The sequence below is a fragment of the Canis lupus genome, chromosome 5 (genome assembly GCF_048164855.1).
Source record: "Canis lupus baileyi chromosome 5, mCanLup2.hap1, whole genome shotgun sequence".
NCBI lineage: Eukaryota > Metazoa > Chordata > Mammalia > Carnivora > Canidae > Canis > Canis lupus.
In genome coordinates this window covers 694,702-719,325 of record NC_132842.1, presented here as the reverse complement: position 1 = coordinate 719,325, position 24,624 = coordinate 694,702, and the positions used below count along the sequence as shown (strand labels likewise).

Here is a 24,624-nt window from a genome sequence, read left to right as displayed (position 1 = left end):
AGAAGATTTCCATTATCACAAGAAATTTTTATTGGAGTGAAAGTTGTAATTGACAAGAAATAAGCAGTTTGGGAGAAGAATTTTTAACTAGAGCCAATATAGATTACATTTGTTTTGGGTTTCCTCTGCCAGTAGCTATAAGATTCTGGCTATTAAAAAACCCTGCAATTATTTGTATATGGTTTTGAGTATTGGTTGATTTCTCTTATATCATCAAATGATAAGCACCAGGGTTCTTAACTCTGGCAGTACATTTGAAACAACTATGAAGAATCTGGTTTAATTGGTCTGGGATGGGAACAAAGAATTAGTGTTTTTTAAAAGCACCGCAGATTAATTCTGTTTTGTAGACACACTTGAGAAGCGCTAATTTAGCACATATGTTACCTCATTTAATCAAATTATTACATAATTAATATATATGACACTATTATCTGCATAGTCCATAGGGGCAAAATGAGAAGCTGCAATGGGTCCAGTTTAAGTAATCCCAGCAATTGCCATGCATGGGGACAGATTGCTATGTTGAACTAAAATTTATGTTGAAAAAATAATTCTAGACAGAAACATAAAATTCACCTTGTTTGCAATCCAATTATTTGGTAATGTGCAATAACAATTTTACTATTTGTTTCTGCATATATTCTCTCCAAAACTCTCAGGAGTTGTTAATATGCTTCATCTTTATATTACCTCTGGGGTGGTTTCACAGTTTTGGAGACTAGATAATTGGTCATTAGCAAAAAAATTATTTTATTTATTTTTCTTGGCTGATAATTTAATTAGGCTCAATTTATGATTTCTACTTACCTGTTTTTTACTACTATACACTGTTTTTTACTACTGCATATATTATAAGCATTACCTAAAGGTAATGAGAGATTTTAGAGAATAGCCATTATTTCATTAAGTTTTCTATTTTATGTTTCTGAAGAAATCTATTTTCTCTTAATTTTTTATAATAAATGTAACACTAAATGGAACTCCACATACTTAGATTAATATCATTGTTCAATGCTCTAATTCGGCTGGAGATATAAATATATATCTGTAGATATATATACATATATAAAACATATATATGTTGAATGATTATATATATGTATATATATATATGTATATATATATATAAAACATTCAAGTTTCAAAAGGGTATTGTATAAATTTAAATACTCATGTCAGTAATGATTCAGATTGGATTTCAAACCATATCATCCAATAGTACTACTCACTCCTGGGCACATTGAAAATGTGGTTAAAAATAATATTTTAATGTTATCAACATTGATTGGCAAGAGTCATGTCTTTAAAATTATTAGCACTTATATTTTGTGTGTGTAGAATTTATAAATTCTACAAAATATGCTCTAATACATATCAATCGGGTTATTGTCATGAGGCATTTATGTTTACTTTATGTACTTCTTTTTGTTGTTGAAATGTGTTGTGTAGTGTTCATATGTTAACATTTTGAGTAGGCTGAATATTTTAATCATTTGTGATTTAAAATATAAATAACTTTTTAAAATTAGAAAAAAGAGAAAGCATTGCAAACATTCAAACTTACCTGCTGCCAATGAAGCTCCTCCATGATCTAGACCTACCGTAGGATAGGGTATTTCCCACTATTGTTCAATGAGCACCATCCTTTCAAGTCAGTGTTAATTTTCGTAAAGCTTCTACATTTGCAATTTTCATTGTTATCTCCATGAATTTGCTCATGTTGGTTATTTTGACCAGAATTCATTTATTCTCAGAAACAGGGGTGTGGTAGAAATTTCGGGGAGCAATATGTGGCACTTTAAAGAAAAGTTATTGTGTATTAAAAAACTTAATTTCATTATAGTTGATCTAATTTTTATTATATGTAACCTATGAAAAACATTATTATATATGAATAATAGTAACACTGGAAATGGAAATGGAAAAGTAGTACATAAATCATACAAATACATACATAAATCAACCCATGTTTCTATAGAAATGATGCTGGGACACCCTTAACTTAGAGCAATATAAATATAGTACAATGGTTCTCCAAATTTAGCCTATGCCAGAATCACCCAGAAAATTTGTTAAGACAGATTGCTGGATTTCTGGGCATTGATTTTGTATCCTGCCACGCTACCAAATTGCTGTATGAGTTCTAGCAATCTTAGAGTGGAGGCTTTTGGGTTTTATATGTATCATGTTATCGGCGAAGAGGGAGAGTTTGACTTCTTCTTTGCCAATTTGAATGCCTTTAATGTCTTTTTGTTGTCTGATTGCTGAGGCTAGGACTTCCAGGACTATGTTGAATAGCAGTGGTGAGAGTGAACATCCCTGTCTTGTTCCTGATCTTAGGGGAAAGGCTCCCAGTGCTTCCCCATTGAGAATGATATTTATTGTGGGCTTTTCGTAGATGGCTTTTAAGATGTCAAGGAAAGTTCCCTCTATCCCTACAGTCTGAAGAGTTTTGATCAGGAATGGATGCTGTATTTTGTCAAATGCTTTCTCTGCATCTAATGAAAGGATCATATGGTTCTTGGTTTTTCTCTTGCTGATATGATGAATCACATTGATTGTTTTACGAGTGTTGAACCAGCCTTGTGTCCCGGGGATAAATCCTACTGGGTCATGGTGAATAATTTTCTTAATGTGTTGTTGGATCCTATTGGCTAGTATCTTGTTGAGAATTTTTGCATCCATGTTCATCAGGGATATTGGTCTGTAATTCTCCTGTTTGGCGGGGTCTTTGTCTGGTTTTGGAATTAAGGTGATGCTGGCCTCATAGAACGAATTTGGAAGTACTCCATCTTTCTATCTTTCCAAACAGCTTTAGTAGAATAGGTATAGTTTCTTCTTTAAACGTTTGATAGAATTCCCCTGGGAAGCCATCTGGCCCCGGACTTTTTGTGTCTTGGGAGGTTTTTGATGACTGCTTCAATTTCCTCCCTGGTTATTGGCCTGTTCAGGTTTTCTATTTCTTCCTGTTCCAGTTTTGGTAGTTTGTGGCTTTCCAGGAATGCGTCCATTTCTTCTGCACCCCGATGTTTCTAGCAGCAATGTCCACAATAGCCAAACTGTGGAAGGAGCCTGGGTGTCCATCGAAAGATGAATGGATAAGGAAGATGTGGTTTATGTATACAATGGAATATTACTCAGCCATTAAAAACAACAAATACCCACCATTTGCTTCAATGTGGATGGAACTGGAGGGTATTATGCTGAGTGAAATAAGTCAGGCAGAGAAGGACAAACAGTGTATGTTCTCATTCATTTGGGGAATATAAATAATAGTGAAAGGGAATAGAAGGGAAGGGAGAAGAAATGTGTGGGAAATATCAGAAAGGGAGACAGAACATAAAGACTCCTAACTCTGGGAAATGAACTAGGGGTGGTGGAAGGGGAGGAGGGCGGGGGTGAGTGAGTGACGGGCACTGAGGGGGACACTTGACGGGATGAGCACTGGGTGTTATTCTGTATGTTGGTAAATTGAACACCAATAAAAAATTAATTTATTAAAAAAAAGATTGCTGGAGGGGAGGAGAGGTAATATGGCAGAAGAGTAGAGGATCTCATTTCATCTGGTCCTCTGAATTTAGTTAGATTCCTATTAAATCATTTTGAACACCTAGATGAATTCAACCTGAATTATAAGAAAAGAATGACTAGAATTCTACAAATAGAAAAGCACCCACCTTCTGCAAGGTAGGAGTATGGAGAAGCAAAACTGAAGGGATATGTCAGAAGATAAACAGTGGGGGAAAGAGCCTGTGGAAGCTGGTTACCAGAAAGTGAACTAGCACAAAATTGGAACCTTTAGAAATCTGATCCTGCAAGAGACATCCCTGCCTATAAGGTGCTCAGTGGTGAAGCAGGGCAGAATCCCAGGTGGGCAGTGTAGTATCAGGGTCCCCAGGGTCACAGAAAGAACAGAGTTGCCTGAGCTGACAGTGTTTCCAAGCATTGGAGTGGGCAAACTGGTTTCAGTAGTGAACCTGGAAGGGGCTCTCAGCTCAGCTTGCCAGAAACCTCAATGCAGGGCCCTATTGGGTGAATGCTTTCCATACTGGGCCCTATAAAGGACAGAAACTGGGCAATCCTCTGACTTCTCCCAGAAATATCAGAATGGGTGCACACAGAGGCCTGGAAAGCCTTCAGGGAACAAAAGCCACACACAGCAACCAGCTTACAATGAGCCTGGCCCCCCACTGCACAAGGCTTGGTGCAACTCTGCCCAGGCAAAGACATCTGAGAATCAGCGCAGCAAACCCCTTCCCCTGGAAGACCAGCTGGAAGCATAGGTAAACAGCAAGTTTATGGACCAAACAGGACTGCAAAACTCCAGCACTAGGAGAAAATAATATATAGAATTCAAGGTTGTTTCTCATTATTTATCTTTCAGTTAAATTTTTTCCATTTCTTGGGGATCCCTGGGTGGGTGAGCAGTTTAGCACCTGCCTTTGGCCCAGGGAGTGGTCCTGGAGTCCTGGGATCGAGTCCCACGTCGGGCTTCCTGCGTGGAGCCTGCTTCTTCTTCTGCCTGTGTCTCTGCCTCTCTATGTGTCTCTCATGAATGAATAAATAAAAAAATCTTAAAAAATTTTTTTTTGCATTTCTTTTTTCTTTTGTCCCTTTTCAACTAGTTTTGTATTATATCAACACTTTGTTTTTAAGTATTTTTTTAACTTTCTATTTTTACATTTGCCTTTTCTAGATATAGTCTTCATTTTTGGCTTCCTTTCACTATATTCAATTTTATTTTTGTATATATATACAATTTACATTTACATTTACAAAAAATTTTACAATTTTGGGATTTAGCACTTTTTAAAAGATTTATCATTTTAATTTTTAATTTCTCTCACACACAGAGAGAGAGAGGCAAAGACACTGGCAGAGGGAGAAGCAGGCTCCATGCACCGGGAGCCAGACGTGGGATTTGATCCCAGGTCTCCAGGATCGCCCCCTGGGCCAAAGGCAGGCGCCAAATCGCTGCGCCACCCAGGGATCCCAAGTGCTTTCTAACATAGAGACCAAAACACACTCAAGACCAAGTGGATCATCTTATTTTGTCAACCTTGTGACATTATGAGATTATATTCTTTACCCCATCCCTTCTTCTCTGGACAAAATGACTAGGAGGAATTCACAGCAAAAGAAAGAACCAGAGATAATACTCTCTGCCACAGAGCTAACTGATATGGATATAAGTAAGAAGTCAGAGCTGGAATTCAAGGCAAGTTGATAGAAAGGAAGGAAGTTGAGCAAAAGAGAAAAACAACTAATGGACCATGAGTGGAGGCTTCAAGAAATCAGCAATGCAAAAAAAAAAAAAAAAAAAAAAAAAAAAAAAAAGAAACAATATTAGAACTATTTGCATCCCTGAGGGAGAAGAGAGAGAGAGAGCCAGAAGATTTATTTGAGCAAATCATAGCTGAGAACTTCCCTAATTAGAAAAAGGAAACAGACATTCAGGTCCAAGACACTGAAAGGACCCCTACCAAAATCAGTAAAAGTAGATCAACATCCTGACATATAATAGTGAAGCTTTCAAATTTCAGAGATAAAGAGAAAATCCTAAAGGCAGCTTGAAACAAAAGGTTCTTAACCTACTGGGGTAAGAACATTAGACTAGCAACAGACCTCTCCGTAGAGACCTGGCAGGCCAGAAAAGGCTGGCATGATATATTCAAGGTACTAAATGAGAAAAACATGCAGCCAGGAATACTTTATCCAGCAAGGCTGCCATTCAGAATGGAAAGAGAGATAAAGAGCTTCCAGAACAGAAAAAAAATAAAAGAATATGTGACTACTATTAAGGGGGATCTTGTTAGCAAAGAGAGAGCCCAAAAGTAACACAGACTGAAAAGAAATAGAAACAACTTAAAGAAACAGAGACTTTACAGGTAATACAATGGCAGTATATTCATATCTTTCAATAGTTACTCTGAACGTAAATGGGCTAAATGCTCCAGTCAAAAGCACAGGTTATCTGATTGGATAAAAAAGCAAACCCATCCATATGCTGTCTACAAGAGGCTCATTTTAGACCTAAAGACATCTCAAGATTGAAAGTAAGGGGGTGGAGAATGATTTATCATGCTAATAGACCTCAAAACAAGGCTAGGTAGCAATCCTCATGTCAGACAAATTAGATTTTAATCCAAAGACTATAGTAAGGGATGAAGAATTAAAAGGTCTTTCCAACAGGATCTAACAATTATAAATATTTATGCTATTAACTTGGGAACAGCCAATTATATAAACCAATTAATAATCAAATTAAACATATTGATAATAATACAATAATAGTAGAGGACTTTAACACTCCATTTACAGCAATGGACATATCATCTAAGCAGAAGATCAACATGGAAACAAGGGATTTGAATGACACATTGGACCAGGTAGACTTCACAGATATATACAGAGCATTCCATCCTAAAGCAACAGAATACACATTCTTCTCGAGTGCACATGGAACATTCTCTAGAATAGACTACATACTGGGTCACAAATCAGGTCTCAACTGACACCAAAAGATTGGGATTATTCCCTGCATATTTTCAGACCACAGTGCTTTTAAACTTAATGACCACAAGAGGAAATTTGGAAGGAACTCAAACACTTGGAATTTACAGAGCATCCTACTAAAGAATGAATGGGTCAACCAAGAAATTAAAGAATTTTAAAAATTCATGGGAATGAATTAGTATAAAAACAACTGTTCCAAACCTTTGGGATACAGCAAAGATGGTCCTAAGAGGGAAGTACACTGTAACATAAGCTTTTCTCAAAAAATTAGAAAAATTTCAAATATGCAAGCTAACCTTAAACCTAAAGGAGCTAGGGAAAGAATAACAAATAAAGCCCAAACCAAGCAGGAGAAAAGAAATTGTAAAGATTAGAGCAGAAATCAATGAAATATAAATTAGAAGAACAGTATAACAGACCAACAAAACTAGAAACTGGTTCTTTGAAAGAACTAGTAAGATCGATAAACCCCTAACTACGCTTATCAAAAAGAAAAGAAAAAGGACCCAAATTAATAAAATAATGAAAGAGGAGAGATCATGACCTATACCAAGAAATTACAAACCATTTAAAAAACATTATGAGCAACGAAATGCTAATAAATTAGGCAATTTTGAAGAAATGGATGCATTCCTGGAAACTTATAAACTACCAAACTGAAACAGGAAGAAATAGAAAACCTGAAAAGGCCAATAAGGAGCAAGAAAATTGAAGCAGTCATCAAAAACCTCCCAAGAAACAAGAGTCCAGGGAAAGACGCTTCCCAGGGGAATTCTAGCAAACCTTTAAAGAAGAAATAAACCTATTCTTCTGAAGCTGTTTCAAAAAAACAGAAATGGAAGGAAAACTTCCAAACTCAATGAGGCCAACATTACTTTGATCTCCAAACCAAACAAAGACCTCACCAGAAAGAATTACAGACCAATATCCCTAATGAACACAGATGCAAAAAATTCTCACCAAGATACTAGCCAATAGGATCCAAGAGTACATTAAAAGGATCATTCACCATGACAAGTGGGATTTATTCCCGGGCTGCAAGGTTAGTTAGTTCAACATTCCCAAATCAATCAGTGTGATGCATCACATTAATAAAAAGGAAGGGCAAGAACTATATGATCCTTTCAAATGATGCAGAGAAAGTATTTGACAAAATACGAAAACATATTTTATTGATTAAAACTCTCCACAGTGTAGGGATAGAGGGAACATATCTCAATATCATAAAAGCCATATACAAAAAGCCCACAGCCTATATCATTCTCAACAGGGAAGGACAGAGCTTTTCCCCTAAAGACAGGAAGGAAATAGGGATGACCAGTCTCACTACTGTTACTTAACACAGTACTACAAGTCCCAACCTCAGCATTCAGACAATGAAAAGAAATAAAAGGCATTCAAATTGGCAAAGAAATCAAATTCTCACTCTTTGAAGATTTCCACTTTATGTGGAAAACCAAAAGACTCCACCCTGAAATCAATAGAAATCATACAGCAATTCAGCAACATGGCAGGATATAAAATCAATGCATAGAAACCAGTAGAATTTCTATACACTAATGATGAGACAGAAGAAAGAGAAATTAAGGAATCAATCCCATTTATAATTGCACCCAAATCTACAAGATAGGATTAAACCTAACCAAAGAGGTAAAGGATCTGTACTCTAAGTTTTTAAACTACAGAACACCTTGAAGGGAATCAAGGAAAACACAAACAAATGGAAAAACGTTCTACGCTCATGGATTGGAAGAAAAGTATTGTTAAATTGTCTATGTTACCTGGAGCAATCTATACAGTTAATGCAATCCTTATCAAAATACCATCGACATTTTTCGCAGAGTTGGAACAAATAATCCTACGATTTGAATGGAACTGCAAAAGACTCTGAATAGCAAAAGGAACATTGAAACAACAACAACGACAACAACAACAAAAACCCCCAAATGGGTGGCATCACAATCCCAGACTTCAAGCTGTATTACAAAGCTGTGATCATCAAGACAGTATGGGAGTGCCACAGAAACAAACACCTAGATCAGTGGAACAGAATAGAGAACCTTCCGCAATATGGTCAGCATATTGTTGACAAAGCAGGAAAGAATATCTAATGTAAAGAAGACAGTCTCTTCAATAAATGGTGCTGGGAAAATTGGACAGCTAGGTGCAGAAGAATGAGACTGGACCATTCTCTTACACCATACACAAAAATAGACTAAAAAATGGATGAAATACCTAAATGTGAGACAAGAATCCATCAAAATCCTAGAGGAAAACAGGTAGAAACCTCTCTTACCTGGCTGCAGCAACTTCTTGCTAGACATGTCCCCAAAGGCAAGGGAAACAAAAGCAAAAATGAACTATTGGGACTTCATCAGGATAAAGCTTCTTAAGATTTTTAAAAAATAAAAAAAAGATAAAAAGCTGCACAGCAAAGGAAACAGCCAGCAAAACTAAAGGTAATGTACAGAATGGGAGAAGATATTTTCAAATGATATAACCGATAATGGGCTGGTATCCAAGATCTATAAAGAACTTATCAAGCTCAACACCCAAGAAACAAACAGTCTGGTCATGAAATGGGCAGAAAAGACATTTCCCCAAAGAAGACATACACATGCCCAACAGACACATGAAAAAATGCTCCGCATCACTTGCCATCAGGGAAATACAAATCAAAACCACAATGAGATACCACCTCACACCAGAGAGAATGGTGAAAATTAATAAGACACGAAATAATAAATATTGGCGAGGATTCGGATAAAGGAGAACACTCATACACTGTTGTGGGAATGCAAACTGCACAGCCACTCTGGAAAACAGTGTGGAGGTTCCTCAAGAAGTTGAAAATAAAGCTAACCTTTGATCCAGCAATTGCACTACTGGGTATTTACCCCAAAGATACAGATGTAGTGATCCAAAGGGCACCTGCACCCCAATGTTCACAGCAGCAATGTCCACAATAGCTAAACTATGGAAAGAGCTGAGATATCCATTGACAGATGAATGAATGAAGATATATCTATCTATCTATCTATATATCTATATATATCTATATATATCTTAATATATCTATATATGATATATATACCACATCTTCATATATCTATGTATATATATGTATATATATTACATGTATATACATATATGTGTATATATATATAAAATGGGATGTTACTCAACCATCAGAAAGGACAAATACCATTTACATCGATGTGGATGGAGCTGGAGGGTATTATGCTGAGTTAAATCAGTCAACCAGAGAAAGACAATTATCATATGATTTCACTCATATGTGGAATATAGGAAACGACATAGAGGATCATAGGGGAAAGGAGAGAAAACTGAATGGGAAGTAATCAGAGAAGAAGACAAACCATGAGTAACTCTTAACTCTGGGAAACAAACAGGGTTGCTGGAGGAGAGGTAGGGGGAAGGGATGGGGTAATTTGGTGATGGGGATAAAGGAGACCACATGATGTGATCAGCACAGGGTATTATTTGCAACTGATAAATTACTGAATACTACATCTGAAACTATGTATGTACTATGTGTTGGCTAGTTGAATTTAAATTAAAAATAACAGATAGGGGATCCCTGGGTGGCTCAGCAGTTTGACGCCTGCCGTTGGCCCAGGGCGCGATCCTGGAGTCCCGGGATCGAGTCCCGTGTCGGGCTCCCGGCATGGAGCCTGCTTCTCCCTCCTCCTGTGTCTCTGCCTCTCTCTCTCTCTCTCTCTCTCTCTCTCTCTCTGTCTGTCTGTCTACCATAAATGAATAAATAAATCTTAAAAAAAATAACAGATAGCTGGACTTGAACCCCAAAGCTTCTGATTCTGTAGGTCGGAGGTAGGATCCAATAATCTGTACTTCTAATATATTCCCAGCTGATGCCCCAGCTGCTAGTCTTGAGACCACATTTTGACAAGCATTGATAGACAAATGTCAAAAGTTCAAATTCACTGGAATGTTGGATTTGGCGGGGGGGGGGGGGGATACATATAATATATCTATGGTTCTTTAAAAAATCAGTATTAAGAGACAATTTGTATACTGCAAAAGAAAGAGTTCATAAAATTAGTATCAAGGAGGAAATAGTGGCAATTCTTTTTAGGCAGAAGACTCATTTTGAGCTGATAGAAATGAAGACTGGAGTATGAAATATCTTTTTATTCAAATAATGTTTGTTACAATGTTATTTGTTAGAGAGAAAACTGAAAACAACCAAAGTGCCCATTTAACAGAGATCTAGTTAAATAAACTATGGTAATGCTCAAATATAAAAGACATAAAAAGAATTAGGTTGATTTGAACAGAAATAGAAAAAAAATCCTAAAATTCATAAGTAAATATTAATGACCCTGAATTGACAAAACAATCCTAAGAACAACAAAGTGGACACATCACATTTCCTGTCTTCAATCTATTTACAAAGCGATAGTAATCAAAAGAACATAGTACTGCCACAAGAATAGGCATCTAGACCAGTGGAGCAGAATAGAGGTCTTGGACATAAACACATATGCAGTTGAATAACTTTTGACAGGGGCACCAGTAATATACAATGGAGAAAGGGTAATTTCTTCAATAAATGGTACTGGGAAAACTGGAAATCCTAATCTAGGGAATGAAATTGCAACCCTGTCTTATACCACTCACAAAACATTAACTCAAAATGGATCAAAGACTTAAAAGTAAAACCTTAAAGTGTAAAATTCCTAGAAGAAACAAAATTAAAAAGATCCTTGGCATTGGTCATTGCAATGATTTTTTTCCAAAAGATACCATAGGTAGACAACAAAAGCTAAAATAAACAAGTGAGACCACATCCAACTACAGAGCTTCTCAACAGTAAAGGAAGCAATCAATTGAAAAGGCAATCTACTGAAGGGGAGGAAATATTTGCAAGGCATATATCTAATAAGGGGTTAATCCCCAAATTACAAAGAACTTTTATAACTCAACAGCAAAAAGCAAATATTCCATTAAAAATGGGCAAAGAAGCTGCATAGATATTTTTCGAAAGAAGACATAGGTAAGGCCAATCAGTATTTGAAACATGTTCAACATCACTCATTATCAGAGAAATGCAAATTTAAAGCACAATGAGATAACACCTCACATTTATTAGGATGGTTATTTTCAAAAAGATAACAAATGTTGGCAAAGCTGTGGAGAAAGGAAACACTTATACACTGTTGATGGGAATGCAAATCGGTATAGCCATTATGGAAAATCATTTGGCAGTTAAAAAAAAAGAGGGCAGCCCGGGTGGCTCAGCGGTTTAGCGCCGCCTTCAGCCCAGGGCGTGATCCTGGAGCCCTGGGATCGAGTCCCACGTCGGGCTGCCTGTGTGGAGCCTGCTTCTCCCTCTGCCTGTGTCTCTGCCTCTCTCTCTGTTTCTGTGTCTCTCATGAATAAATAAATAAAATCTTCTTTTTTAAAGAAAAAATAGAGCTACCATATGATTCATCAATATTATTACTGGATATATATATATCTGAAGGAAATTAAATCTGTATCTTGAAGAGATAACTGCAACCCCATGTTCATTGCAGCCTTATTCACAAGAGCCAACATACGGAAATAACCTAAATGTTATTTGACAGTTATTTGGATAAAGAAAATGTGATACACACACATACACGCGCGCGCACGCGCACATCCACACACACGCGAATATTATTTTCAGCCATAAAAGGAAGTAAATCCTGCTAATGCCACAAGATGAATAACTTTATTTTTTTTCAAGATGAATAACTTTAAAGGAATTTATGCTAAGTGAAATAGGCCAGAGGGAGAAAGAATATACTGTACAATCTCACTTATATAAGGAATCTAAAAAAACCCAAACAAACCAATATCATAGAAACAGAGAATAGAATAGTGGTTGCCAGAGGCTGGTAGGAGGAAAAAATATGAAATATGGTTCAAAGGGTACAGAATTTCAGTTCTAAGAAGAATAAGTTCATAGAATCTAATGTACAGCATGGCAACTATAGTTAGTAATATAGTATGGTATACTTGAAAGTTGTGGAGAATAAATCTTACATTCACACCACACACACAAAAATAATTAACTATTTGAGGAGGTGGATACATTAATTATCTTTTAAAATTTTGATTATAGATTTCTAATGGAGACAAATTGATACATAATAGCTTCAGTACAAAATAGTCATTGATATTACTATAAGTATTACAGAATGATCACCACAATAAGTCTAAGTTAACTTCCAATACCATACATATAGTATTTGTCTTTTTCTGATTTATTTCACTTAGTAACACTCTGTAGCTCCTTCTATGTCATTGCAAATGTCAATATTTTTTATGACTAATATTCCATTATATATATATAGGGAGATAGATATTTACATCTATATCTATCTATCTATCTATCTATCTATCTATCTATCTATCTATCCACACACACACACATCACATCTTCTTTATTCATTCACTAGTTATTAGATACTTGGGCTGTTTCCGTATCTGGTTATTATAAGTAATGCTGCTATAAACATATGGGTGCATGTATCCCTTCAATTTAGTATTTTTGTATCCTTTGGATAAATACCTAGTAGTGCAATTGCTGGATTATAGGGTAGCTTTATTTTTAAGTTTTTGAGGAAACTCTACTGTTTTCCAGAGCAGCTGTACTGTTTTACATTCCCACCAACAGTGCAAGAGGGTCCCCTTTCTCCATATCCTTGCTGACACCTGTTGTTATTTATGTTGTTCATTTTAGCCATTCTGACAGATGTGTGGTGGTATCCCATTGTAGTTTTGATTTGTATTTCCTGATGATGAGTGATGTTGAGCATCTTTTCATGTATCTCTTGGCCAACTAGATGTTTTCTTCTTCTTCTTCTTTTTTTTCAGGTGTCTTCTTTGGAAAAATGTCTATTCATGTCTTTTGCTCATTTTTAAACTGGGTTATTTGTTTTTTGGGCATTGAGTTGTATCAGTCTTTATATATATTGGATACTAACCCTTTATCAGATGTGTCATTTGCAAACATCTCATCCCATTACATAGGTTGTCTTTTAATTTTGTTGATTGTTTCCTTCACTGTATAGAAGCTTTTTATTTTGCTGAAGGACCAATAGTTTTTTGTTTTTTTTTTTTGCTTTTGTTTCCCTTGTCTTAGGAGACATATCTAAAAAGGAAGTTGCTGTGGCCAATGTCAAAGTTACTGCCTGTGTTCTCTTCTAGGATGTTTATGGTCTCAGGTCTCACATTTAGGACTTTCATCCATTTTAAATTTATTTATGGTGTAAGAAAGTGGTCCAGCTTCATTCGTTTTGCATGTTGCTGCCCAGTTTTCCCAACGCCATTTATTGAGGAGACTTATCTTTTCCCCCATTGGATATTCTTCCCTACTTTGTCAAAATTGATTGACTATATAGTTGTGGGTCCACTTCTGGGTTTTGTATTCTGTTCCATTAATCTATGTGTCTATTTTTGTGCCAGTGCCATACTATTTGGAGTGCTACAGCCTTGTAATATAACTTGAGGCCAAGAATTATGATGTCTCCAGCTGTGCTTTTCTTTTTCAAGTTTGCTTTGGCTATTTGGGGTCTTTTCTGATTACATACAAATTTCAGGACTGTTCTAGCTCTGCGAAAAATACTGTTGGTATTTTGATAGGGATTGCATTAAATGTGTAGATAGCTTTGGGTAGTATAAACATTTTAACAATATCTGTTAATCCATTAGCATGGATGTCTTTCCATTTCTTTGTGTTTTCTTCCATTTCTTTCACCAGTGTTTTATGGTTTTCAGAGTACAGGTCTTTCACTCCTTTGGTTATGTTTATTCCTAGGTATCTTATTGTTTTTGGCACAATTGTAAATAGGATTCCTTAATTTCTCTTTCTGCTTCATTATTGGTTTATAGAAATGCAACAGATTTCTGTATGTTGATTTTTTATCCTCTGAATTTACTGAATTCCTTTATCAGTTTGAGCAGGTTTTTGATGGAGTCTTTCAGGTTTTTTAATATAGAGTTTCATGTCATCTGCAAATAGTGACAGTTTGACTTCTTTGACAGTTTGGTTGTCTTTTTGTTGTCCAATTGCTGAGACCAAGACTTCCAGTACTATATTGAATAAAAGTGGTGAAAGTGGACATCCCTGCCTTGTTCCTGACTGTAGGAAAAGCTCCTATTGGGTATTTTCTCCATTCACAGTGATTGATATTAGACTGAGTTTTTCATATATGGCCTTTCTTATATGGAAGTATGTTCCCTCTAAAACTACTTTGTTTTGAGTTTTTATCATGAATAGATGTTGTGTTTTGTCAATTGCTTTTTTTGCATCTATTGAAAGGATCATATGGTTTTTATCCTTTCTTTTATTAATGTGATGTATCAAGTTTATTGTTTTGTGAATATTGAACCAGCCCTGTAGCCAAGGAATCTGATCATGTTGAATGATATTTTTTAATGTACTTTTGGATTCAGTTTGCTAGTATTTTATTGAGAATTTTTGCATCCATGTTTGAATGATATATATTTTTTAAAGATTTATTTATTTATGAGAGAGAAAAGAGAGAGAGAGAGAGAGGCAGAAACACAGGAGGAGGGAGAAGCAGGCTCCATACTGGGAGTCTGACATGGGACTCCAGGATCGCGCCCTGGGCCAAAGGCAGGCGCTAAACTGCTGAGCCACCCAGGGATCCCCTGAATGATATTTTTAAATGTACTTTTGGACTCAGTTTGCTAGTATTTTATTGAGAATTTTTGCATGCATGTTTATCGGGGATATTGACCTGTTGTTCGTTTTTTTTGGTGGTGTCTTTATCTGGCTTTGGTATCAGGGTAATGCTGGCCTTATAGAAGGAATATGGAAGTTTTCCTTCATTTTCTATTTTTTTGGAATAGTTGAAGAAGAATAAGTATTAATTCTTCTTTAAATGTTTGGTAGAATTTGCCTGTGAAGCCATCTGGCCCTGGATATTTGTTTGTTCGGAGTTTTTGGATTACTGATTCAATTTCTTTGCTGAATATCATTCTGTTTTTTTTCTAGCAACGTTTTGGTATTGTGTATGTTTCTAGGAATTTATTTCTTCCAGGTTGTCTTATTTGTTGGCATGCAGTTTTTCATTATATTCTCTTATAATTGTATTTTGGTGGTGTTGGCTGTTTTTCTGTCATTTGTTATTTAATTCATTTGGATCTTTTTTCTTTTGATAAGTCTGGCTAGTGGCTTATCAATTTTATTAACTTTTTCAAAGAACCAGCTGCTTGGGGCTCTTGGGTGTCTCAGTCGATTAATTGACTCTTGATTTCAGCTCAGGTCATAATCTCAGGGTTATGGGATCAAGCTCCAAGTTAGCTCCATGCTCAGTGTGGAGTCTGCTTATCTTTCTCCCTTTGCTCCTCCCCCAGCCCACACCTGCTTGCTTGCTCACTCCCAAATAAATAAATAAATAACCAGCTCCTACTTTCTACTGTTTTTTAAGTTTCTATGTCATTTATTTCTGCTCTAATCTTTACTATTTTCTTCCTTCTGCTGGCTTTAGGCTTCACTTGTTGTTCTTTTTCTAGTTGCCTTAGGTGTAAGGTTAGTTTGTGTATTTCAGACTTTTCTTGCTTCTGGAGTGTAGGTTTGTATTGCTATAAACTTCCCTCCAGGACTGCCTGTATCCCAATGGTTTTGGACTGTTGTGTTTTCATTTTCATTTGTTTCCATGTATTTTTGAAATTTTCTTTGATTTCCTGGTAGACTCATCCATTGTTTTGTAGCATGTTATTTAACATCCATGTATTTGTGGTTTTTCCAGATTTTCCCTTGTGGATGACTTCAAGTTCCATAGCATTGTGGTCAGAAAAGGTATGTGGTATGACTTCCATGTTTTTTATTTGTTGAGCCTGATTTATGTCCTATAAGTGATCTGTTCTGGAGAATGTTCCACTTGCAATTGAAAAGAATATGTATTCTGCTGTTTTAGGATGAAATGTTCTGAATACATCTGTTGAGTCCATCGGGTCCAGTGTGTCATTCAAAGCCACTGTTTCGCTGTTTTTGTTTCGATTATCTGTCTATTGATGTAAGTACAGTGTTAAAGTCCTCTTCTGTTACTGTATTACTATCAATTAGTTTCATTTATTTTTGTTATTAACTTTTATAAATTTGAATGTTCCCATGTTGAGTGCCTACATGTTTACAATTGTTATATCTTCTTGTTGGATTGTTCCCTTTATGATTATGTAGTGTTCTTCTTTGTTTTTGTTACAGTTTTGTTTTAATTTTATTTTGTCCAATATAAGTAAGTACTGCTACTCTTTCTTTTAACATCTATTTGTGTGATAAATGGTTCTCTATCCCTTCATTTTCAATTTGCATGTGTTTCTAGGCCTAAAATGAGTCTCTTGTCGGCATAATATACATGGGTCTTGATCCTTTTTTATCCATTATGACACTTTGTCTTTTTATTGGAGCATTTAGTCCATTTACACTTAGAGTAATTATTGATAGATATGTATTTATTGCTATTTTATTACTTGCTTTGTCATTATTTCTGGAGATTTTCTCTATCATTTCTCTGTCTCTTTTTTTTTTTGAATTGGTATACATAGATGCCAAAAACTTTCTTTTTTTCAATTTTTTTATTGCAGTTCAATTTGCCAAACATAGCATAACACTCAGTGCTCATCCCGCCAAGTGCCCCCTTCAAAGCCCATCACCCAGTCACCCCAACCCTCTCTTTTCACTACCCCTTGTTCATTTCCCAGGGTTAGGAGTTGCATGTTCTGTCACCCTCATTGATATTTCCCTCTCATTTTTACTCCTTTCTCCTTTAATCCCTTTCATTAATTTTTATATTCCCCAAATAAATGAGACCATATAATGTTTCTCCTCTGATTGACTTATTTCACTCAGCATAATACCCTCCAGTTCCATCCACGTTGAAGCAAATGGTGGGTATTTGTCATTTCTAATGGCTGAGTAATATTCCATTGTATACATATGCCACATCTTTATCCATTCATCTTTCAATGGACACTGAGGCTCCTTCCACGTTTGGCTATTGTGGACATTGTTGCTATAAACATTGGGGTGCAGGTGTCCTGGTGTTTCACTGCATCTGTATCTTTGGGGTAAATCCTCAGTGGTGCAATTGCTGGGTCGTAGGGCAGATATATTTTTAACTCTTTGAGGAACCTCCACACAGTTTTCCAGAGTCGCTATAGCAGTTCACATTCCCACCAACAGTACAAGAAGGTTCCCCTTTCTCCACATCCTCTCCAACATTTGGTGTTTCCTGTCTTGTTAATTTTCCCCATTCTCACTGGTGTGAGGTGGTATCTCATTGTGGTTATGATTTGTATTTCCCTGATGGCAAGTGACGCGGAGCATTTTCTCATGTGCTTGTTGGCCATGTCTGTGTCTTCCTCTGTGAGATTTCTGTTCATGACTTCTGCCGATTTCATGATTGGATTGTTTGTTTCTTTGCTGTTGAGTTGAATAAGTTCTTTATAGATTTTGGATACTAGCCCTTTATCTGATATGTCATTTGCAAATATCTTCTCCCATTCTGTAGGTTGTCTTTGAGTTTTGTGGACTGTTTCTTTTGCTGTGCAAAAGCTTCTTATCTTGATGAAGTCCCAATAGTTCATTTTTGCTTTTGTTCCTCTTGCCTTCATGGATGTATCTTGTGCAAGAAGTTACTGTGGCCAAGTTCAAAAAGGGTGTTGCCTGTGTTCTCCTCTAGGATTTTGATGGAATCTTGTCTCACATTTAGATCTTTCATCCATTTTAAGTTTATCTTTGTGTCTGATGTAAGGGAATGGTCCAGTTTCATTCTTCTGCATGTGGCTGTCCAATTTTCCCAGCACCATTTATTGAAGAGACTGTCTTTTTTTCCAGTGGATAGTCTTTCCTGCCTTGTCGAATATTTGTTGACCATGAAGTTGAAGATCCACTTCTGGATTCTCTATTCTATTCCATTGATCTATGTGTCTGTTTTTGACCAGTACCGCACTGTCTTGATGACCATAACTTTGTAGTACAACCTGAAATCTGGCATTGTGATGCCTCCAGCTATGGTTTTCTTTCTTAATATTCCCCTGGCTATTTGGGGTCTTTTCTGATTCCACACAAATCTTAAGATGAGATGATTTGTTCCAACTCTCTGAAGAAAGTCCATGGTATTTTGATAGGGATTGCATTAAATGTGTAAATTGCCCTGGGTAGCATAGACATTTTCACAATATTAATTCTTCCAATCCATGAGCATGGAATATTTTTCCTTCTCTTTGTGTCTTCCTCAATTTCTTTCAGAAGTGTTCTGTAGTTTTTAGGGTATAGATTCTTTACCTCTTTGGTTAGGCTCATTCCTAGGTATCTTATGCTTTTGGGTGCAATTGTAAATGGGATTGACTCCTTAATTTCTCTTTCTTCAGTCTCATTGTTAGTGTATAGAAATGCCACTAACTTATGGGCATTGATTTTGTATCCTGCCACACTGCAGAATTGCTTGATGAGTTCTAGCAATCTTGGTGTGTAGTCTTTTGGGTTTTCTATGTACAGTGTCTTGTCATCGGCGAAGAGGGAGAGTTTGACTTCTTCTTTGCCAATTTTAATGCCTTTAATGTCTTTTTGTTGCCTGATTGCTGAGGCTAGGACTTCTAGTACTATGTTGAATAGCAGTGGTGGGAGTGGACATTCCTCTCATGATCCTGATCTTAGCGGAAAGGTTCCCAATGTCTCCCCATTGAGAATGATATTTGCTGTTGGCTTTTCGTAGATGACTTTTAAGATGCTGAGGAATGTTCCCTCTATCCCTACACTCTGAAGAGTTTTGATCAGTAATGGATGCTGTATTTTGTCAAATGCTTTCTCTGCATCTATCGAGAGGCTCATATGGTTCTTGTTTCTTCTCTTGTTGATATGATCTATCATGTTGATTGCTTTACGAGAGTTGAACCAGCCTTGCATCCTGTGGATAAATCCCACTTGGTCATGGTGAATAATCTTCTCAATGTACTGTTGAATCCTATTGGGTAGTATCTTGTTGAGAATTTTTGCATCTGTGTTCATCAGGGATATTGGTCTCTAATTATCCTTCCTATGGGGTGTTTGGTTTTAGAATTAAAGTGATGTTGGCCTGATAGAATAAGTTTGGAAGTATTCTATCTCTTCCTATCTTTTGGAACAGCTTTAGTAGAATAGGTATTTTTTCTTCTTCAAACATTGATAGAATTCCCCTGGGAAGCCATCTGGCCCTGGACTTTTTGTGTTTTGGGAGGTTTTTGATGACTGCTTCAATTTCCCCTGTGGTTATTGGCCCGTTCAGGTTTTCTATTTCTTTCTGTTCCAGTTATGGTAGTTTGTGGTTTTCCAAAAATGTGTCCATTTTTTTCTAAATTGCCTAATTTATTGTCATATAGCTGCTCATAATATGTTTTTAAAATCGTTTGTATTTCCTTCATGTTGGAGGTGATATCTCCTTTCTCATTCATGATTTTATAATTTGAGCCTTTTCTCTCTTCTTTTTAATAAGGCTCGCTTATTAATTATTTCATAGAACCAACTCCTGGTTTTGTTGATCTATTCCACAGTTCTTCTGGTCTCTATCTCATTGAGTTCTGTTTGAATCTTTATTAATTCTCTTCTTCTTCTGGGTGAAGGTTTTATTTGCTGTTCCTTTTCCAGCTCCTTTAGGTGCAAGGTTAGCTTTGTATTTTAGTTCTTTCCAGTTTTTGGATGGATGCTTGTATTGCGATGTACTTTCCCCTCAGGACTGCTTTTGCTGCATCCCAAAGATTTTGAATGGTTGTATCTTCATTCTCATTAGTTTTCATGAATCTTTTAAATTCTCCTCTAATTTCATGATTGACCCTTTCATCTTTTAGCAGGATGCTCTTTAATATCCACTTGTTTGAAATCCTTCCAAACTTCTTGTGGTTTAATTCTAGTTTCAAAGCATTATGGTCTGAAAATATGCAGGGGATAATCCCAATCTTTTGATATCGGTTAAGACCTGATTTGTGACCCAGTATGTGATCTGTGCTGGAAAATGTTCCATGTGCACTTGAGAAGAATGAGTATTCAGTTGCGTTTGGATGTAAACTTCTGTAATTTTCTGTGAAATCCATCTGGTCTAGTGTATCATTTAAAGCTCTTGTTTCTTTGGAGATGTTGTGCTTAGTAATCTTCATTTGCAGAAAGCGCCGTTTTGAAGTCTCCCATTATTAGTATATTATTATCTAAATATGTCTTAACTTTGGTTATTTATTGATTGATATACTTGGCAGCTCCCGCATTTGGGGCATAAATATTCATGATTGTTAGGTCTTCTTGTTGGATATTCCCTTTAAGTATGATATAGTGTCCCTCTTCATATCTTACTACACAGTGGTTGGGATAAACGTTATCTCATATGAGGATGGCTACCCCTCATTTCTTCTGAGGGTCACTTAAATGGTACATGGTTCTCCAACTTTTTATTTTCAGGCTGTAGGTGTCCTTCTGTCTAAAATGAGTCTCTTGTGGACATCAAATAGATGGGTCTTGCTTTTTTATCCAGTCTGAAACCCTGCGCCTTTTGATGGGATCATTAAGCCCATTCACATTCAGAGTTACTATTGAAAGATATGAATTTAGGTCATCATAATACCTATTCAGTCCCTGATTTTGTGGATTCTTTCCTTGGACTCCTCTTTCTTTTACAGGGTCCCCCTTAATATTTCTTGCAGAGCTGGTTTGGTGGTCACATATTTCCAGTTTTTGCCATCTTGGAAGCTCTTTATCTCTCCTTCTGAATGAGAACTGTGCTGGATAAAGTATTCTTGTCTGCATGTTCTTCTCATTTAGGTTCCTTTATATATCCCGCCAGCCCTTTCTGGCCTGCCAGGTCTCTGTGGAGAGGTCTGCTGTTAACCTAATGCTTCTCTGCATAAAGTTTAGGCATCTCTTGTTTCTTGCTACTTTAAGGATCATTTCTTTATCTTTGGAATTTGCAAGTTTCACTATTAAACGTCCCTGTGTTGAGTGTTTTTTATTGATTTTAGAGGGGGAATCTTTCTATCTCCTAGATCTGAATGCCTGTTTCCCTTTTCAAGTTAGGGAAGTTCTCAGCTATGATTTGTTCATAGCTGGTCTTCTGGGGGAGGGGTGGGTTGTGCCGATTCTCAGGTGTGTGCACCTGGGGGAGCTGCCCAGCACCCTGCCAGGTGCTTGGCTCCTTGGGAGCTATTTATACTGTGAGGCCCCTGCTCAGTCCCAGGTACAAGGTGACACCTGGAGGAACAACAACAGTGGCGGCCGCCAGCTCTCCAGCCCTGGAGTCAGCTCCCGCAGTAACTACCGCAGCTCCCAGTCTGCAGGGGCCTGGATGCTCCGGGAGTGGGGGGGGTGCCAATCTGCACAGCTTGGGGTCACCCTGAGGCAGGAACATCCTCACTGTTCTGTGTCCTCCCGGCCTCTGCCTGATCCTGGGCTGTGTCTCCCCACACCCTGGGCTCCAGGGCCTGTGCTGCTGGAATCGCGCTCTCTCGGCACAGCTCCCTCCATGCGGAGCTGCCACCTGAGCTGCTCCCGGGCTCTGCGAGGCACACGCTGCAGCCCTTTAGGGAACTCCGCTGTGTGTGGCTCGCTCTCCCCCGGGGCGCACTTCCTCTGTAGTGACCCCGGGACCCTGGGGGCTCCACTGCCCTTCCTGGATCCTCCCCTAGTTACCTGCAAGCACCTTTCCCGGGAAGATTGGTAAAGCTCCTGCTTTTCCAGGACTGGGCTTCTCCGACCTGGAGGCTCTCACTGGGGGCCTTTGCCTGGCTCCTCGTGGGGCCCCTCCCCCTTGGATGCTTTTTTATTATTTCTTTTTTTCCATCTTCCTACCTCGAAAGAAGCGCAAACTCTTCTCACTGTAGCATTCCAGCTGTTCTCTCTTTAAATCTCAGGTCGAATTCATAGGTTTTCAAGATGATTTGAAAGTTATCTAGGTAAGTTGGTGAGGACAGGTGACTTGGGGACCCTACTCTTCCGCCATCTTGCCCCGCCTCTCTATCATTTCTCTATCTCTGTCATTTGTATTCTCTCCTTTCCACTCAAAAGAGTCCCCTTTAGTATTTCTTGAATGGCTGGTTTCGTGGTCACAAACTTTAGTTTTTGTGTGGGAAATTCTTTACTTCTTTTCTGAATGATAGCCTTGCTGGATAGAGCATTTTTGGATGAAAAGTTTTCCCATTCAGCACTTTGAATATATCATTTCACTCCCTTCTGGCTTGAGAAGTTTCTGCTGAAAAATCTCCAGCTTGGGATGCCCAGTGGCTCAGCAGTTGAGTGCCTCTCTTTGGCCCAGTGCATGATTCTGGAGTCCCGGGATCAAGTCCCACACTGAGCTCCCTGCATGGAGCCTGCTTCTCTCTCTGCCTGTGTCTCTGCCTCTCCCTCTCTCTGTGTCTCTCATAAATAAATAAAATATTTAAGAAAAATTCCCAGCTAGCCTCATGGAGCTTCTTTTGCATTTATATTACTGTGTTCTTTAATATTGCTGCTTTTAAAATGTTTTCTTTTTTTTAAGATTTTGTTTATTTATTCATGAGAGACAGAAAGAGAGAGGGAGTCAGAGACAGAGGGAGAAGCAGGTTCTCCTCAGAGCAGGGAGCCCAATGCAGGACTTGATCCCAGGACCCTGGGATCACAACCCAAGCCAAAGGCAGACCTTTAACCAAATGAGCCACCCAGGCACCCCTAAAATGTTTTCTTTTATCACTATACTTTTGCAAATTTAATTATAATATGTGTTGATGTTGGCCTGCTTTCAATGATTTTGTTGGTGGTCCTCTGTTTCTCATGTATCTGTACGTCTTTTCCCTTACTCAGGTTAAGGACGTTTTCAGCTATGATTTCCTCAAATAAATTTCCTGCCCCCTCTTCTCTTTTTTTCTTTTTCTGGAATTTCTATAATATGAATGTTATTATGTTTGATGGAGTCACTGAGTTCCCTATGTCTGTTCTCATGTTCCATAATTATTCTCTCTTTTTGTTCAGTGTCATTATTTTCTTTTATGTCACTTTTTCACCCTACTGCTTCTTCCAATCTTGTGTTCACTGCATCCAGCCTATTTCCAAACTATGTTCTTGCATTTTTCATTTCTGACTGATTTTTTTAACTCTTATCTCTGGGGTGAGGGCCTCCCTGAAGTCTTATATTCTTTCCTCAAGCCCAGTGAACATCCTTATGATTTTTGCTTTAAATTCTCGATCAGGTATGTTACTTATATTTTTTTCACTTACTCTGGACATGGCCTTATCTTGTTCTTTTGTTTGGGATGAATTACTCCATCTTGGCATTTTGTTTAAGTCTCAGCATTCTTCTCTGTGTTAGAAAAGCCAGTTATGTCTCTTGCTCCTGAACGTAATGGTCTTATGAGGAAGAAATGATGTAGTGTCCAGGGCCCAGCACTTTAGGGGATGTCTCTGGTGTGTGCTGTATGTGCTCTGTTGTTGTGTTCTGTCTGTCTACCGTTCAGGCCAGGTGTCTGTGGAGACTGTCTGTGCCCTCTGTGGGCAGTATTTTGTCCCTAGCCTGAGTGTGGTGAGTTAACTAATAATCACATTGTTATTTTCTTTTCATTTATTTTTAGTGTTTATTCTATGCCTAGATATAACAGAATACATAGATAACATGGTCACTTTCTTCCAAATTACCCTTATACAGTTCAGAAAAAATACTGTTTATGATAGACACACACACATATATATGAATATAAGGAAGATGATAAGACAAAAAGACAGTATATAAAAAAGTAATGAACCTGGGTATAGATTATATGAAAATTCCTTCTGGAATTCCTTAAATTTCTCTGAAATTTGAATTGATAGAAAATTTTAAATCCTATTACACAAAAAACTTCTACAATAACTTCTACAATAACAAAGGCAACTAACAGAAAAATAAGCAAGGAATATAAAGAGATGAATCATGGTAAAAATTAAAATAGCTCAAATATTAAAATATGCTTAGTTCTCATTGAATGTAAATAATTCTCATTGAAGATAAAACATTTTTACTATGCATTTTTTGTAATTTATTTTTAAAATTATGGTAAAATATACATAATATATAATTTACCATTTAACCCATTTTT

The 24,624-nt window shown here is 37.2% G+C and overlaps 1 protein-coding gene across 5 annotated transcripts in view; it reads right to left on the bottom strand.

The window, feature by feature from the left end:
* Window positions 1-1,142: 1,142 nt before the first annotated feature.
* Window positions 1,143-24,624, bottom strand: part of CCDC7 (coiled-coil domain containing 7) — a 391,847-nt gene continuing 368,365 nt past the window's right edge. For 3 of the 5 annotated variants that reach the window (XM_072825155.1, XM_072825154.1, XM_072825158.1), the window contains one exon: window positions 1,144-1,799. In XM_072825155.1, the coding sequence (XP_072681256.1) occupies window positions 1,744-1,799 (56 nt within the window). In that variant the 3' untranslated portion in view covers window positions 1,144-1,743. Of the gene's footprint in view, window positions 1,800-24,624 lie in introns of all 5 variants that reach the window. The other 2 variants (XM_072825157.1, XM_072825156.1) reach the window with 1 other exon arrangement.